This window comes from Diospyros lotus, chromosome 6, assembly GCF_014633365.1.
Source record: "Diospyros lotus cultivar Yz01 chromosome 6, ASM1463336v1, whole genome shotgun sequence".
Lineage (NCBI taxonomy): Eukaryota > Viridiplantae > Streptophyta > Magnoliopsida > Ericales > Ebenaceae > Diospyros > Diospyros lotus.
This window is the reverse complement of record NC_068343.1, coordinates 32,971,815-32,986,715: the sequence shown is the minus strand read 5'-3', so window position 1 is coordinate 32,986,715 and position 14,901 is coordinate 32,971,815. Positions and strand designations below refer to the sequence as shown.

At 37.4% G+C, this 14,901-nt stretch overlaps 1 protein-coding gene across 3 annotated transcripts in view; it reads right to left on the bottom strand.

The window, feature by feature from the left end:
* The window catches only part of LOC127803904 (protein HESO1-like), a 105,971-nt gene that overhangs the window by 67,870 nt on the left and 23,200 nt on the right, over positions 1 to 14,901 (bottom strand). For 2 of the 3 annotated variants that reach the window (XM_052340520.1, XM_052340521.1), the window contains exons 5-6: positions 14,237 to 14,421; positions 895 to 990 (exon numbers count right to left, since the gene is read on the bottom strand). In XM_052340520.1, the coding sequence (XP_052196480.1) occupies positions 895 to 990; positions 14,237 to 14,421 (281 nt within the window). The remainder of the gene's footprint in view (positions 1 to 894; positions 991 to 14,236; positions 14,422 to 14,901) is intronic. The other variant, XM_052340522.1, reaches the window with a different exon arrangement.

Here is a 14,901-nt window from a genome sequence, read left to right as displayed (position 1 = left end):
ACTTCTCTTGGGGTGTTCTTCTCTTGGTAGTCTAGGGTTTTAGACTCGGGAAGAAGAGAAGACTTTTCTAGTTCATGTAATTGCTGTAAAGATTGTCAAGATAGTGGAGATTTCATAGGCCTAAGGCAGTCTGGATGTAGGTCTCATTTATGAGACTGAACCAGGATAAATTTGATGTGTTTACTGCTATTTTTCTATTCCTAGTCTCTATATTTCTATCGGGTGATTGTGTGTTCTGAATAAGAGGTATGGCAGTGAGATCTTGAGGGCTAGATTGCAGTGAGTGTGTGAGTGTGTGTCGGTCTTAAAAAGACTACAACGGTAAATAAAATTCAAGTCCCATTAGGATAAATACTAGAAACAGAGTTCCCAAAATAATTGCAACAGTAAAATTAATGACAATCAAAAATAAAAGTAATAGTAATAACATGTTACGTAAACAATCTGCAATATCTCTCACATGGTTCTTTAGGAGATCAGTTCTCAAAGCATATTCTAGAAAGAACTGCAACAGAATATATCAATTTTGAGTGACAACTAAAAACTCGAAGTTTTGGGGAAATCTTGCTACACCCTGAACACAACTGGAAATGCATAAAAGAATAAAAGAAAAGTAACTACATGTTGAATGTTGATTTACAACTATTTCAGGTATTCAAGAAAAAAATTGCAAGAAATGCAATCTTCAATGTCCTATTACAGATAAAGTGCTTCCAAGTCTAGAACTAAACCCATTGTCATCCAATCCAACTTCATTCCTAGATATCATCTGACATTATGGGAAACTGATGGTTGTTTTCTGACATTTTGACTACCTCCAAGTAGAAATACTTTTGCAAAAAAGGTAAGCTTAAGTTTTCAAGAACACTACTTGGATATGGTAAATGGTCAAACCTGGAGATGGAAAGCAACCAATGATATGATGGATAAGGAGTTCAGAGTCCGGTCTCTCGAACTGTTAATATCATTTGCTTTTGCCCAAGATTTCATCTGCCATGCGTGGAAACATGAGTAAAAATACAGGCACGTGCACGTGCACATGATATGTTGATACATTTCAACATTTACACCACCTTCCAAAGACAGTTATATATATCAGTATGCATTTACAAGTATCAATTGATCAGATATCAATGACAAGACTCATAGCAAATGTAGTGTATTATTGTGCTTTCAGGACATTTGGTTATAGTGCTCTTCAACTGTAGCTACATAAAGAGGACAACTTCAAAAGCTTCTCAAACTGAACATAAGAAGGGTCATCTCCAAGCATAAAGGAGATATTCAACATGTCCCCTGTGCAAGAAAGCATTTGAGAAATGGTCCATATCCTTTTAGTATGTTATCTGAGTATATATAAATATGTGGGCCAGGCCTTTGAAGAGAGAGAACAGAGAAAACTGAAAGGCTGAAGAAAGGAACGATTCTTCTACATATTGTACTGAGCATATGCTTTATAATATATACTAGAGGAGATATACGAAAAAGGAAAGAAAGACAATATACAAAAGGGAAAGAAAGACAAAAAAAGAAAGAAAGAAAAGCAGGAAATCTCCTATTTCGTAAAATAGGAAAGGAAATCTCTTGACATATTTAGGAAAGGAGATAGTTAGGAATAAATCCTAAGAAATCTCCAACAATCCTCAACACTCCCCCTGAAGGTGATGAGTGGATATCTTATGTTCCCAAGTTGCTTGTTATTTCCTAAAATTGTGCAATAGGAAGTCCGTCAGTGAGAACATCCACTAATTGATCACACGATGGCACATATGGAGTGCTAATCAGCCCATTGTCCAGCTTCACCTTTATAACGTGTCTGCCAATCTCTATGTACTTAGTTCGATTATGTTGGATTGGATTGTGTGCAATGTTGATAGCCGATTTGTTATCACAATTCAACTTCATAGGCCTTCTTCTTTTAATCCTCAAGTCATCTATGAATATTTTTAGCCACTACAATTAATAAATCCCATGAGCCATAGCCCTGAATTTGGCTTCAGCACTCGAGCTAGCTCAAGCTAGCAACCACGGATTGCTTCTTGGTCCTCCATGTCACAAGATTACCTCCTAGGAACATGTAATAACTTGTAGTAAACCTTCTATCAATAGGTGATCCTGCATCTGGATTTGTATAAACTTCTAGGGTTAGCTCATCACCCTTTTGGAATAGCAATCCTCTCTTGAGTGCGGATTTGAGATACTGAAGTACTATCTGGACCACTTGCAAATGCTCTTCGCGAGGATCATGCATAAACTAACTCACGACATTAACAACATAGGCTATATATCTAGCCTTGTGTGTGATAGATAAATTAGTTTCCCAACAAGTCTTTAGTAGCTTTCTTTATCCACAACACTGTTTGTTTCTTTGCTTAATCTGTGGGTTTAGTTCAATAGGGACATTTGCTAATTTACTACCACGCTTTCTAATCTCCTTGAGTAAATCTAAAACATGTTTCCTTTGACAAATAAAGATTCCTTGTTTGGAATAAGCAACATCAATCCCAAGGAAATATTTTAATTTTTTTAACTCCTTAATCTCAAATTCATGGGCTAAGTAATCTAAGGCCCTTTTTTTTCAGTTTCATCATTTCCAGTAACAATTATATCATAAACATAAGCAAGTAGGACAATTACTATTGAAGAAGATAAAGAAGAAAAGAATAAGTTCAAGTTGTTTCTACCATGGACGAAAATCAAGAGATAAGGTTGTTGAGGAAGAAGTAATAAGAAAGTTACAAACTAAAGAGATAAGAGGAATAAGAGATAAAGTAGTTCCAGAAAAATAGGAAGAGATCAATCAATCAAGTTCAAAATTTGTTGGTTTATTTGTAACATTTAAATATAGTTTGAATTTGTTTTTCCCTTGTATTTTATCCCTGTATTTTAGGAGATATTTTAGGGAAGCTTGTGTATATATTTCCATCTCAAGTTCAATACAAGCCGAGGGAACATATTTTTACATTTAGTCTCCAAATACTCAAGAGAATCATCCTATTTACTAGGGTTATTCAAGTTTGTTCATAGTATTAGAGCCACTAGTATTAGAGCCACTGGTTCTTGTGGCAGAATCCTTTTTTCCTTACCCTACGAGTTGCAAACTCCTAAGTTGCAAGTAATGGCTGGAAACCAATCAACCAGGGAAACATCCACCGTTGTCCCTATTCCAGTTAGAGCCACACAGGTTCCTGCTGTTCCAATTTCACTTGACAACCACTATTTTTAGATTATTTAGCACAAATTGAATGGAACCAAATTTAGAGAATGGTATCAATTAGTTTTGCTGGTTATTATGGGCAAAGGGAAAGTTAGATATCTTATGAGAGAAACACCTATGCCTAACACTAAAACAACAACCTATAGTGTTTGGCATGCTGAGAATTCCATTGTCATGGCTTGATTAATCAACTCTATGGAGCCAAAGATTGGAAGCACATACCTATTCTACAAAATAGCCAAGGAGATCTGGGAAACAATGGAGGAAATCTATTTTGATATAGAGAATACTACTCAATGCTTTGAAATCGGATTTGCAATCCAGACAACAAGGCAAGTTAATAACTCAGGCACTGAATATTACAATATTTTGACTGAGTTGTGGTAGGAGATGGATCTGTTCTATAAGATTAGTTGGGAATGCTCCGAGGATGGAGTAAAATACAACAAGATGTTGGAAAAGGAATGAGTGTTTGACTTACTCCACGAACTCAACACTAAGTTAGACGATGCTAAAGGTAGGTTGCTTGGAACCAAACATTTTCCATCTATACGAGAGGGCTTTACAAAAGTGAGATGAGAGGAGAGTCGAAAGAAAGTGATGTTGAATCCATCAGTGTTTTCTAACAATGATGTCAACCTTTGCTACCTCAAAGATGAAAGCTACTAACTCACCACGTGGTGAGTTTCAAAAAGATAAATAGTGGTGTGACCATTGTAACAAGCCATATCATACAAGGGAAACCTAACAATCAGAGGAACTTAATCCATGGTAAACCAGCAAATTGGAAGCCTAACGATCAGAGGAACTTAACTCAATCTGCCTATGTGGCAAAGTCTAAAGCTGGAAAGCCAACCAATCTGACTTTATCTACAGATCAGTAGGAGTTTTTACAGCAAGTACTAAATTAGACAAGATAATCAAAATCCTCTGATCCTAAAGAAATTCCTAAACCAATAGCATCCTTGCCAAAAAAGGTACACCAAAACAATCTTTACTCTCTCAAAAACTCACTACAGATTTCTAGATTGTAGATACAGGTGCCTTAGACCATATGACAAGTTTACTTAAGGCCTTATCAACCTATGAAACATGCGATTGGGATATAAGAGTCTCAATGGCTGATGGTTGATGGTATAGTTTCTTTGGCTTAAGGGCAAGGATCAGTATATTTGGTAGGCTTACCCCTAAAATTTGTTTTATATGTGCCAAATTTGAAATACAATTTATTATTCATGAATAAGCTAACCAAAGACATGAATTATGTGGTGACTTTCTTCTCATCTCATTGTGAATTTTAGGACCTATCTTCGGGGAAGACAATTGGCAGTGCTGTGAAAAATAATGGTCTCTACTACAGTTCAAGGTCCTGTCATTCCCCTAAAATCAGTCTTTTGTTTCTGCTATTTCAGATTTTGAAATAATGTTATGGCATAAACGTTCAGGGCATCTTAGTTTTAGCTACCTTAAAGTATTGTATCTATTAAATAAAATAAGTAAGGGATATTAGTGTAATTAACTTAAAATACTTGAATATATATTCTCTTATATTATACACTTTTGGTAATACATACATACATTATTTTATTCACATGGTATCAGAGCCATCACCCTAACCCTAACCCTAGATCCAACCGTCGTCGCCGCTACTGTCAACCAATGTCATCATCGCCGTTCACTTCGTTCACCACCGTCATCGCTGCTATCCAACTCCGATTTCTCAAGTTGCGGTCGTTTCAAATCTCGTCAACTACTTGCGACCGCTCGCCGTTGCTCGCCATCGATCAATCCGTTCATCTCCCTCGCATTGCAATCGATGGTCTGTTCTTCTCCATCCGCCTCTACCTTCTTGATCAACGGCCCTCCTCAAGCCTCTTCCTCGATCGACGATCATCTTTGCCTCCTCCATCTTCACTGACAGCAAGTTCCCACGACTTTCGGTTGCCTCGCCCTTGCTGTGCACTAATCGCCGTTGAAACTTCCTTCGTTGGTCTGCCATTGTTGGTTGTTTCAACTAACTTAGATCTCAACCCATATCGGGTTTAACCCATTAGTCCGCTCCTGACCTAGTTTTAGATCTATCTTTCACCCAAATCTGGACCAGATTCGACTTGTCGAGATCCAGTTAGCTAGAATAGCAGGTTGTTCTTTCTGTAGCATGTCTTCATCTACAACACACTCTTCATCCACAAGCCTCTCCACCATGTCTACAACTATCACTATTGCCCATTTTTCGGGCACACCAATTATTACCACGAAGAAATTGAAAGGACAAAATTATTCTACTTGGTCATCTGCTATTGAAATTTGATTCCTTGGACATGGCCTTAAGGATCATTTATCAAAAACCATTTCAACTATTCCCGAGGGAAATCAACCTCTTTGGCGACAAGTGGATGCACAATTACTCAATTTGTTGTGGCAGACTATTGAGCCGACTTTGATGCCCTATATTTCAACCTCTTCGTGAGTGTAGTGCTTTATGGACTCAAACACGTGAGTTGTATATGAGTGACATCACTTGTATTATGATGTGATTGGTGCTTTGTTCAATCTATGACAAGTTGATTTAGGTATGACCACCTATTTGGCTAAGCTCCAAGCTTCCATCACTGATTTTAACAAGTTAATGCCCTTTGATACAGATATCAAGAAACAACAACAGTAGCGTGATCAAATGTTTACTGTCCCTTGTCTTCATGGGAGTCGACCTGAGCTTGAATCAATTAAGACACAAATTATTGGCAGTGCCTCTCTACCTCCTTTGATAGAGGTATTTTGTCGATTACTTAGAGCCTCTTCTATTACTACTGATCATGGCACATCTATACCTAGAGATCACTTAGCCCTTGCAGTAGACTGATCGTGGATGTCGTGGTGGTCATCGTGGTCGTGGGCGTCCTCGACCCCAATGCTCCTATTGTAATTGTCTTGGTCTCACTCAAGAGACTTGCTATCGCTTATATGGTCATCCACCTCAAGCAACTAGTATTGCTAACACTATTGTTGGCACTTTTCAGGGTCAGGTATCTATCACACCCAGTGATTCCTCACTAGTGACTATCTCCAAAGGGGAGTATGCTCAGTTCCTACAGTTTCGGGTAACACAACAGGCCACTTCATCTGTTACATGCCTTACTCACAGTGGTAACCCTACTACTTGCTTTACTAAGTCCTCATCTTCCCTTGGCCCATGGATCTTCGACTCTGGTGCCACCAATCACATGTCTGGTAATTGTTCTCTTCTATCTAATATTCACACTTTGAAGTCTCTACCTTCTGTTACATTGGCTAATGGCTCTCATGCCTTAGTCGCAGGTATTGGCACAACATCACCCCTTCCTACTTTACCCTTGTCATCTATTTTTCATTTACCACATTGTCCCTTTAATTTACTTTTTGTCAGTCAACTCACCCGTAGTCTTAATTGCTCTAGAACCTTTTTGTCTGATTCTATTCTTGTTCAAGATCGAAGGACCAAACAGACGATTGGCACGAGGCTTGAGTCTCTCGGACTCTACTATCTATCTCACCCTGTTTCATCAGTGGTGTGCACGACGACTACTTCCCCACTACAGGTCCATTGTCGATTAGGGCACCGATCTCTACCCAATCTCAATAATATGGTTCCTAGTCTCTTGAAAAAGTAAGAAACAAACTATTGTCACTAGGTCTAGTGCAGAACCTAAATATAGGGCAATGGCTATAACAACATATGGGTTAATGTGGCTAAAACAATTAATTAAGGAGTTAGGAGTTATGCAGGTTAAGTCTACGCAATTGATTTGTGACCATCAAGTTGCAATGCATATTGCTTATAATCCTATGTTTCATGAGAGAACCAAACACATTGAAATTGATTGCCACTTTGTTAGAGAAAAATGTGCTCTTTGGGGATGTAGTTACAACATATGTGAGTTTCAATGATCAGTTAGCTGATTTACTCATCAAGTTACCTAAGGTTCTCTTGTGAATTATATTTGTACCAAACTGGACATGCTCAATATCTATGCTCTAGCTTAAGGGGGAGTGTTAAATAAGATAAGTAAGGGGTATTAGTATAATTAACTTAAAATACTTATATATATATTCTCTTATATTACACTTTTGTTAATACATACCTACATTATTTTATTCACAGTGTCCTCATCTTTTTATCAATAAAGACTTTCTTTTCATTGTGAGCAGTGTCTTCTTGCTAAATAAATCGAATACCACATCATGTCCATTCTTATAAATCTGCCAAACCATTCTACTTAGTTCATAGTGACATTTGGAGACTAGAAAGAATTCCTAACTTAACCAACACTCGTTGGTTTATCACCTTCGTAGGTGATCATACAAGAGTTTGTTGGGTTTTCCTAATGAAAGACAAATCTAAAGCCAGCATTGTCTTCAAAAAGTTTCATAAGATGGTGTGTAATGTTTTTCAATCCTCAATCAATGTTCTCCTTTCAAATAATGACCGAGAGTAATTCTCAAATGAATTCAACCATTATCTAGTTGAACAAAGAATCATTCACCAAAGTTCTTGCCCTTATAATCTCAACAGAATGGGGTGGCAGAAAGAAAAAATCACCACTTTCTTAAGACTGCTCGTTCTATCATGTTTACCAATTCGATTCCAAATTCCTACTGAAGGAAGCAATATTTACAGCCTCCTACTTCATTAATCAACTCCCCTCCAAGGCTCTTGCATTTAGAACTCCCTTGAGTACCTTCCTTAAATTCTATCCTCATCATACTATGACCCTTAATTCTCTTTCCCCAAAAGTCTTTGGGTGTACTACTTGTGTGCATAATCATCATCCCTCTCATTCCAAACTTGCACCAAAAGCTCTTGAACGCATGTTTGTTGGCTATTCTCCTACACAACAAGGATACAAGTGTTATTACCCTCACACCCGAAGATTCCTTGTGTCTTGTGATGTCTCATTTCTCGAGCATCAACCCTTTTATCCCAATATCTCTTTGCAGGGAGGTATATCCAATACAAAGCAATATTGGGATCCTACTATTTCTCTTCCCATCTCCTCAATTCCTACTTCTCATCCTATTCATTTGCAAACTTAAGCAGTCACTATCCCTACCCAAATCTAGGAGGAGAACAGGAAAACCAAGTTCTTGAAAAACCAACATTGGTTTATTCTGGAAGGCCCCGTGATCCTCAGCAAGGTTCATTGTCAAATCTAGAGACAAGTCCAATGACTAATGATGTGGAAGAGGTGGTATCTACAGAATTTGATGATTTGGACATGCCAATAGCTCTTTGAAAAGGAGTGAGATCATGTGCAAAATACCCTATTTCTAACCACTTGATATATTCAAACTTATCTCCACAATTCAGGGCATTCACTGCTAGTATTGCTGAAATCAAGATTCCTAGAGATATATATAGTGCTCTACAAGGCTCACAATGGAAGGCAACAGTTATGGATGAAATGTAGGCACTAGAAAAAAATGGTACTTGGGATATTGTGGAATTACCTAATAACAAGAAGATGGTTGGTAGCAAGTGGGTGTTTACAGTCAAATACAAGTCAGAAGGAAGCCTCAATAGATACAAGGCTAGACTAGTAGCCCAAGGCTTCACACAAACTCAAGGGCTGGACTATGAGGCGAATTTAGCCCTAGTTGCTAAGTTAAATTCTATATGTGCCTTACTTTCGCTTGCAGCTAATCTAGATTGGGAATTGCACCAATTGGACATAAAGAATGTTTTTTTGAATGGTGAACTAGAAGAAGAAATCTACATGAGAATACCTCCTGGTTCTGAGACAGAGAGAAAAGGGAAGGTATGTAAGCTAAAAAAATCCTTATATGGTCTCAAACAATCCCTTAGAGCATGGTTCAAGAGGTTTAGTGTCACTTTGGATCAACTTGGGTACAAACAAGGGCAAGCTAATCATACATTGTTTACAAAGCACGTAGCATATGGGAAAAGGACAATTATGATTGTTTAGGTGGATGATATTATCATCATAGGAGATAATAATTAAGAAATAGAGAACCTTAAGAGGCAGTTAAGGAATGTTTTTGAAGTTAAAGAGTTAGGAAAGCTGAGATATTTCCTAGGGATAGAGGTGGCTAGAAGTAAAGAGGGTATTTTCATTTCTCAAAGGAAATATACTCTAGATGTGTTAAAGGAGATAGGCAAACTTGGTTGTAAACCTACCAGCACTCCATTAGAACCAAACTGAAAGTATAAAGAAGAAGGCAAAAGTGAACATCAGGTGGATAGAGGAAGATATCAGCATTTAGTTTAGAAACTAATCTACCTATCCCTCACGCGTCCTGATATTGCGTATGTTGTGAGTGTGGTAAGCCAATTCATACATTCTCCCACTAAAAAACACCTTGATGTTGCATGTCACATCTTTAGGTGTCTTAAGGGAACACCAAGGAAAGGGTTGTTATTTAAAAAGAGTGAGGATAGAGGAATTGGGTATGTAGATGCAAATTGGGCTGGTTCTATTGAGAATAATAAGTTTACATCTGGTTATTGCACAAAATTATGGGGTAACCTAATTAGATGGAGAAGCAAGAAACAAACAAACTGCGGTGGCCCATAGCAGTGCAAAAGCAGATTATTGAGCCATTGCTCAAGGTATATGTGAGGTTATTTGGCTAGAGAAACCAATGAAGGATATAAACATACCTATATCTTCTCCAATTAGGTTGTACAGTGACAACAAGTTAGCAATAAGTATTGTGAATAATCTGGTGCAACATGATTGAATGAAACATGTAAGGATTAACCGACACTTTATCAAACAAGAAATTGAAAAATGGAGGTATTAGTCTTTCCTATATTCCTACTAAGTCTCAATAAGTAGATATCCTTACAAAGGCTATGCCAAGACAAGGATTTGAATCAATTAAAAACAAGATGGGAATGATAGATATCCATTCACCAGCTTGAGGAAGAGTGTTGAAGAAGATAAAGAAGAAAAGAATAAGTTCAAGTTGTTTTTACCATGGATGAAAATCAAGAGATAAGGTTGTTGAGGAAGAAGTAATAAGAAAGTTACAAACTAAAGAGATAAGAGGAAGAAGAGATAAAGTAGTTCCAGAAAAATAGGAAAAGATCAATCAATCAAATTCAAAATTTCTTGGTTTATCTGTAACATTTAAGTATAGTTTGAATTTGTTTTTCCCTTGTATTTTATCCCTGTATTTTAGGAGATATTTTAGGGAAGCTTGTGTATATATTTCCATCTCAAGTTCAATACAAGCCGAGGAAACATATTTTTACATTTAGTCTCCAAATACTCAAGATAATCGTCCTATTTACACAGGTTATTCAAGTTTGTTCAGTTACCTTACCTCCCTTGATATGTTTAATAAACAACGTATGATCCCCATTGTAATGAAGGTTAGGGCAAAAGAGATCTAGGGCACACGAGAGAAGAAGAAACGATCTTAGAATTTACTTCTTAGAAATTGAATAGAAAATGTTTCCAACAACATAAAATGAAAGCTTATCAAGCTTATATACAACCGCACCTAACCACTATAATAGAAAACCACCTTACCACATATTAACAGCATACACTTAGTAAATACATAACAAAACAAGATAACAGTAATCAATATGAACAGAAGCAAGCTCAAGTAATCTCTCCAACATTCCCCTCAAAGTGGACTTCCCTTTGAGCATTCTTCTAGCAACTAATCCTAGAGAATCAACAACAATAGGAGACTACTGCATATGCAACTTGTCAACCAAAAACTTGAACCTTCTCCTTGGCAATCCTTTAGTAAACACATCAATGATTAGATGAGTGGTAGGCACATATCTGATTTCTACTTCATTCCTCTCCACCTTCTCATGAACAAAATGAATATCTATCTCAATATGTTTTGTATGGGCATGAAAAACCGAATTTTCAACAATACTCTTGGCTGCTTGATTATCACTCCAAATTATTGGAGTATGAACACAAGAATAGCCCAGCTCACCAAATTAGGATTTCAGCCACAACACCCCCGTCACACTGTGAGCAATGGCCCTATATTCAACCTCTCCAACAGACCGAGCAACCACTAATTGTTTCTTTGAACTCCAAATAATTAGATTATCACCAAGAAATACACATACCCCACTAGTTGATGCCTAGACACCTTACAACCAACATGATCGGCATCCGTGAAAACAGTAAGGGGTAAATCTGCCGAAGAAGGTGAAAAGAAGAGGCCCAAACCGATTGTACCCTTAGGATACCATAGCAGCCTTTTACAAGCCAACCAATGCTGCTATTTAGGGTGAGCCAAAAACTAACTAAGTTTATTCCAAAGGCTATGCCTGGCCTTGTATAAGTAAGGTATTGCAGGGACCCAACCAGTGTCCGATACAAGGATAGATTAGCAAACAACTCACCTTCATCAGTTAGAGATACAGCAGTATTAACGGGGGTGTCACAAGGATTACAATTTGTCATAACAGCCTTCTTTAACAAGTCTAACACATATTTTGACTGAGTAAGATAAAGACCATTGCTATCTCTATATGCCTCAAACTTTAGGAAATAATTAACAATACCTAGGGTCTTTAGAGCAAAATGAGTGTCAAGATCATGAATACAAGCTTGCAAAGCAACAGAATCCGAGCCTGTAATCAATATATCATCAACATAAACCAAAATAAAGATGACAAAGGTAGATGTTCGTTTAATGAACAGTGAAGCATCTAAGACAACCCTTAAGAAACCCCAAGACTGAAGAGCATTCCTTAACTTTGTGTACCAAGCTCTAGGGGCTTGTTTCAGCCCATAAAGGGACTTTTTCAGCCTACATACATAAGAAGGATATGTAGAACTAATAAACCCCTTGGGCTGAGACATGAAAACTTTGTCTTCAAGATCACCATTTAAGAATGCATTATTTACATCAACCTGTTGTATATCCCATCCAAAGGTCATTGCTAAAGAAAACAACACTCTTAAGAGTAGGTGCTTTAACAACAGGGATGAATGTTTTAGCATAATCAATGCTCAGATTTTGAAGAGAACCTTTTGCAACTAGGCGAGCCTTATATTTTAGAATAGTCCCATCAGAGTTGTACTTAATTCTGAATACCCATTTACACCCAATCAGAATCATATCATCAGAAAATGGAACAAGCTCCCATGTATTATTTCTCTGCAAAGCTGAAAACTCCTCTTCCATAGCTTTAATTAACCCATCGTGAGTCTAATAAGGCCTCATGAACTGTGTTAGGTTCTAAGGAACTCACCAAGGCTTGAGAAGAGGGGACCAAATGATGTCTAGTCTTGGACCTAGTAATCATGGGATGAATTGAGGGAGCTGGAGCAATTTTGTATTTAGGGATAGGAATTGACATTCTGGGAGTGATAGACGATAAAGGATGAAGAGAAAGGCAGAAGAGAATGCCTGAGACAAGGAAGAACTAGAACTTGCAGAAGTGTGTACAGACTCAGGAGGAATAAAAGACTAAACTACTTGAGGACTAAAAGAGGTGGAAGAAAAGGAAGAGACTAAAAAACCAAAGTAGAGGAGTTGTCTGGATTGCATAGAGATGAAGCAGAGGATGAAGAAGAGAATAGAACAAGAAATGGAAACTCATCTGGATTGAAACTCACATGTCTAAAGACATAAATTTTTCCAAAAGGATGCAAGCAAATGTAACCTCCTTGAGTATGGCTATATCCAAGAAATATGCACTTGTGGGTATGAAAGTCAAATTTGTGCTTGTTATAAGGTCTCAAATAAGGAAAACAAGCACATCCAAAAGGTTGTAACAATAGGTAATTAGGTGGTTTACCATAGAGAAGCTCAAAGGGAGTACGAAACTTCAATGAAGAGGATGGCAGGATGTTAATAACAAAAATTGCAGTTTGAAAGGCTTCTTCCCAGAATTTTAACAACATGTGAGCATGAGCGAGCAAAATAAGACCCATCTCAACTACATGTCTATGTGTCATTGACTCATTCTATATTTACCTATATTTAATTCAAATTCAAAATTGGTATTAGGATCGACGAACTAGTTCATGGAGAAGCTTTGGTATTCTTATTGTCTCCTTTATTGGTTGGCCACACCTTTCTTTATGTCGGCTGTTGTGTTTGCCCCGAGTTTGAGCAATAGAAGATCAGTAAATATTGGTGATTCATCAGCTGAAAGTTTGAACAATTAGGTTTCAAACGCCAAGTGTAATTTACTTAGATTTTGGGGTCTAATTGTAATATCCTTAAGTTACATTGGGATGTCTGCCCTTTCTATAAATAAGAGGGTGGGGGGGGGGGGGTGGGGGGGGGGGGGGGGGGGGGGGGGGGCAGTCAAGTGAATCAAGGAGAGTTCTCACTTTCATATGTGATCGAGTGCTATTATCATTCTTGAGAAAAGTGAGGCTGAGTGATAAGGATTTAGTCTTGTGTATTCACTAGTTGAGTGAATAGGGGTTAGTGGCCCTAGTTGAGAGTTTTAGGCCCCTAAGGGAAAGAAATAGGTTTTGGATCAAGGTAAAGGGGAGACTTCCCCTTTCATTGATAACCAAACTTGGGGTCAACTGTAAATAGGAATTAGAACTAAAATTATAAGGTTCTAAAATAATTAGAACTTTTGATCTCCACTCTTTATGGTATATAGCATTATCCCCATAGTTTTGAACGGGAAAACAAGAATCAGCCTTGCTAAAAGCCTAAAACACAATTGGAATCAGGTCCATTATCACAAGAAGATGTCTTATGAATTTCCAAGTAGTTGTCTTAGACAGCTTGAGAAGGTTAAGCAACAAACAACAAAACTTTTCCACAGAACTAACGAGAACCTGATGAAGGATGACATGAAACATGGTGATTCATTGCACAAGCCAGATACGATGCCACCAGAGACAAATGGCCACTCAAACCACCAAATCAATATGCAAACTGAGGAAGTAAAAGTACAATATTATAAATCAGTTATTGCCATATGTGTATAATTATATGTAGGTTGGAGTTAAGTATAGTGCAGCACATGATCTAAGAGTAAATAACAGTATCAAGATATCTAATTACCAGAAAACTTAGCATCTGGAATCTTTCATCAATTGAAGAAATCATGCGTATGATCTGGGATTTCACTATTCCATCCCTGTTCTCAACCGATATGTCACATTCAATTCCAGTTCCACGATCAACAAGTTTCAAAATAGGCACCTTAGCATTGAAGATTGGTTGAACACTGGAAACATGCCCCTTTCCTGCAGCATCAACATGCGTACTTCAGTAACATCCAGTAGCTCCTTAAAATATCACAACATGCTTCAAAATCCTTCAGACACGTGGTATAAATCACCAATGAATGTCCTGCTCAAGTAATGTTTTTATATTTCAATTCCCAATACAAATAAGGGCAAATTGCACAAGAAAAAACCCACTTTTACCTTTGTTTCAAGTTTGGACCAAATTTCTAATTTTTTCAATAGTACTGTCCAACTTTAATTTGTTCCAATTTTGGACCGAACTTTTAATTTTATCAATAGTAGAATCTAACTTTAATTTGTTTCAATTTTGGACCAACATTAATTTTCCTTTAGTAACAACCGTTAAATGCTAATGTGCCTGCCACCTCAACAGTTTTTGCATGTCAGCTTAAATTTATAAAAAGTCAAAATAACTATAAATTAATAATAAATATATAACAATAACTGGGGGTTTCATATGAGAGCGACAGAAGGGGT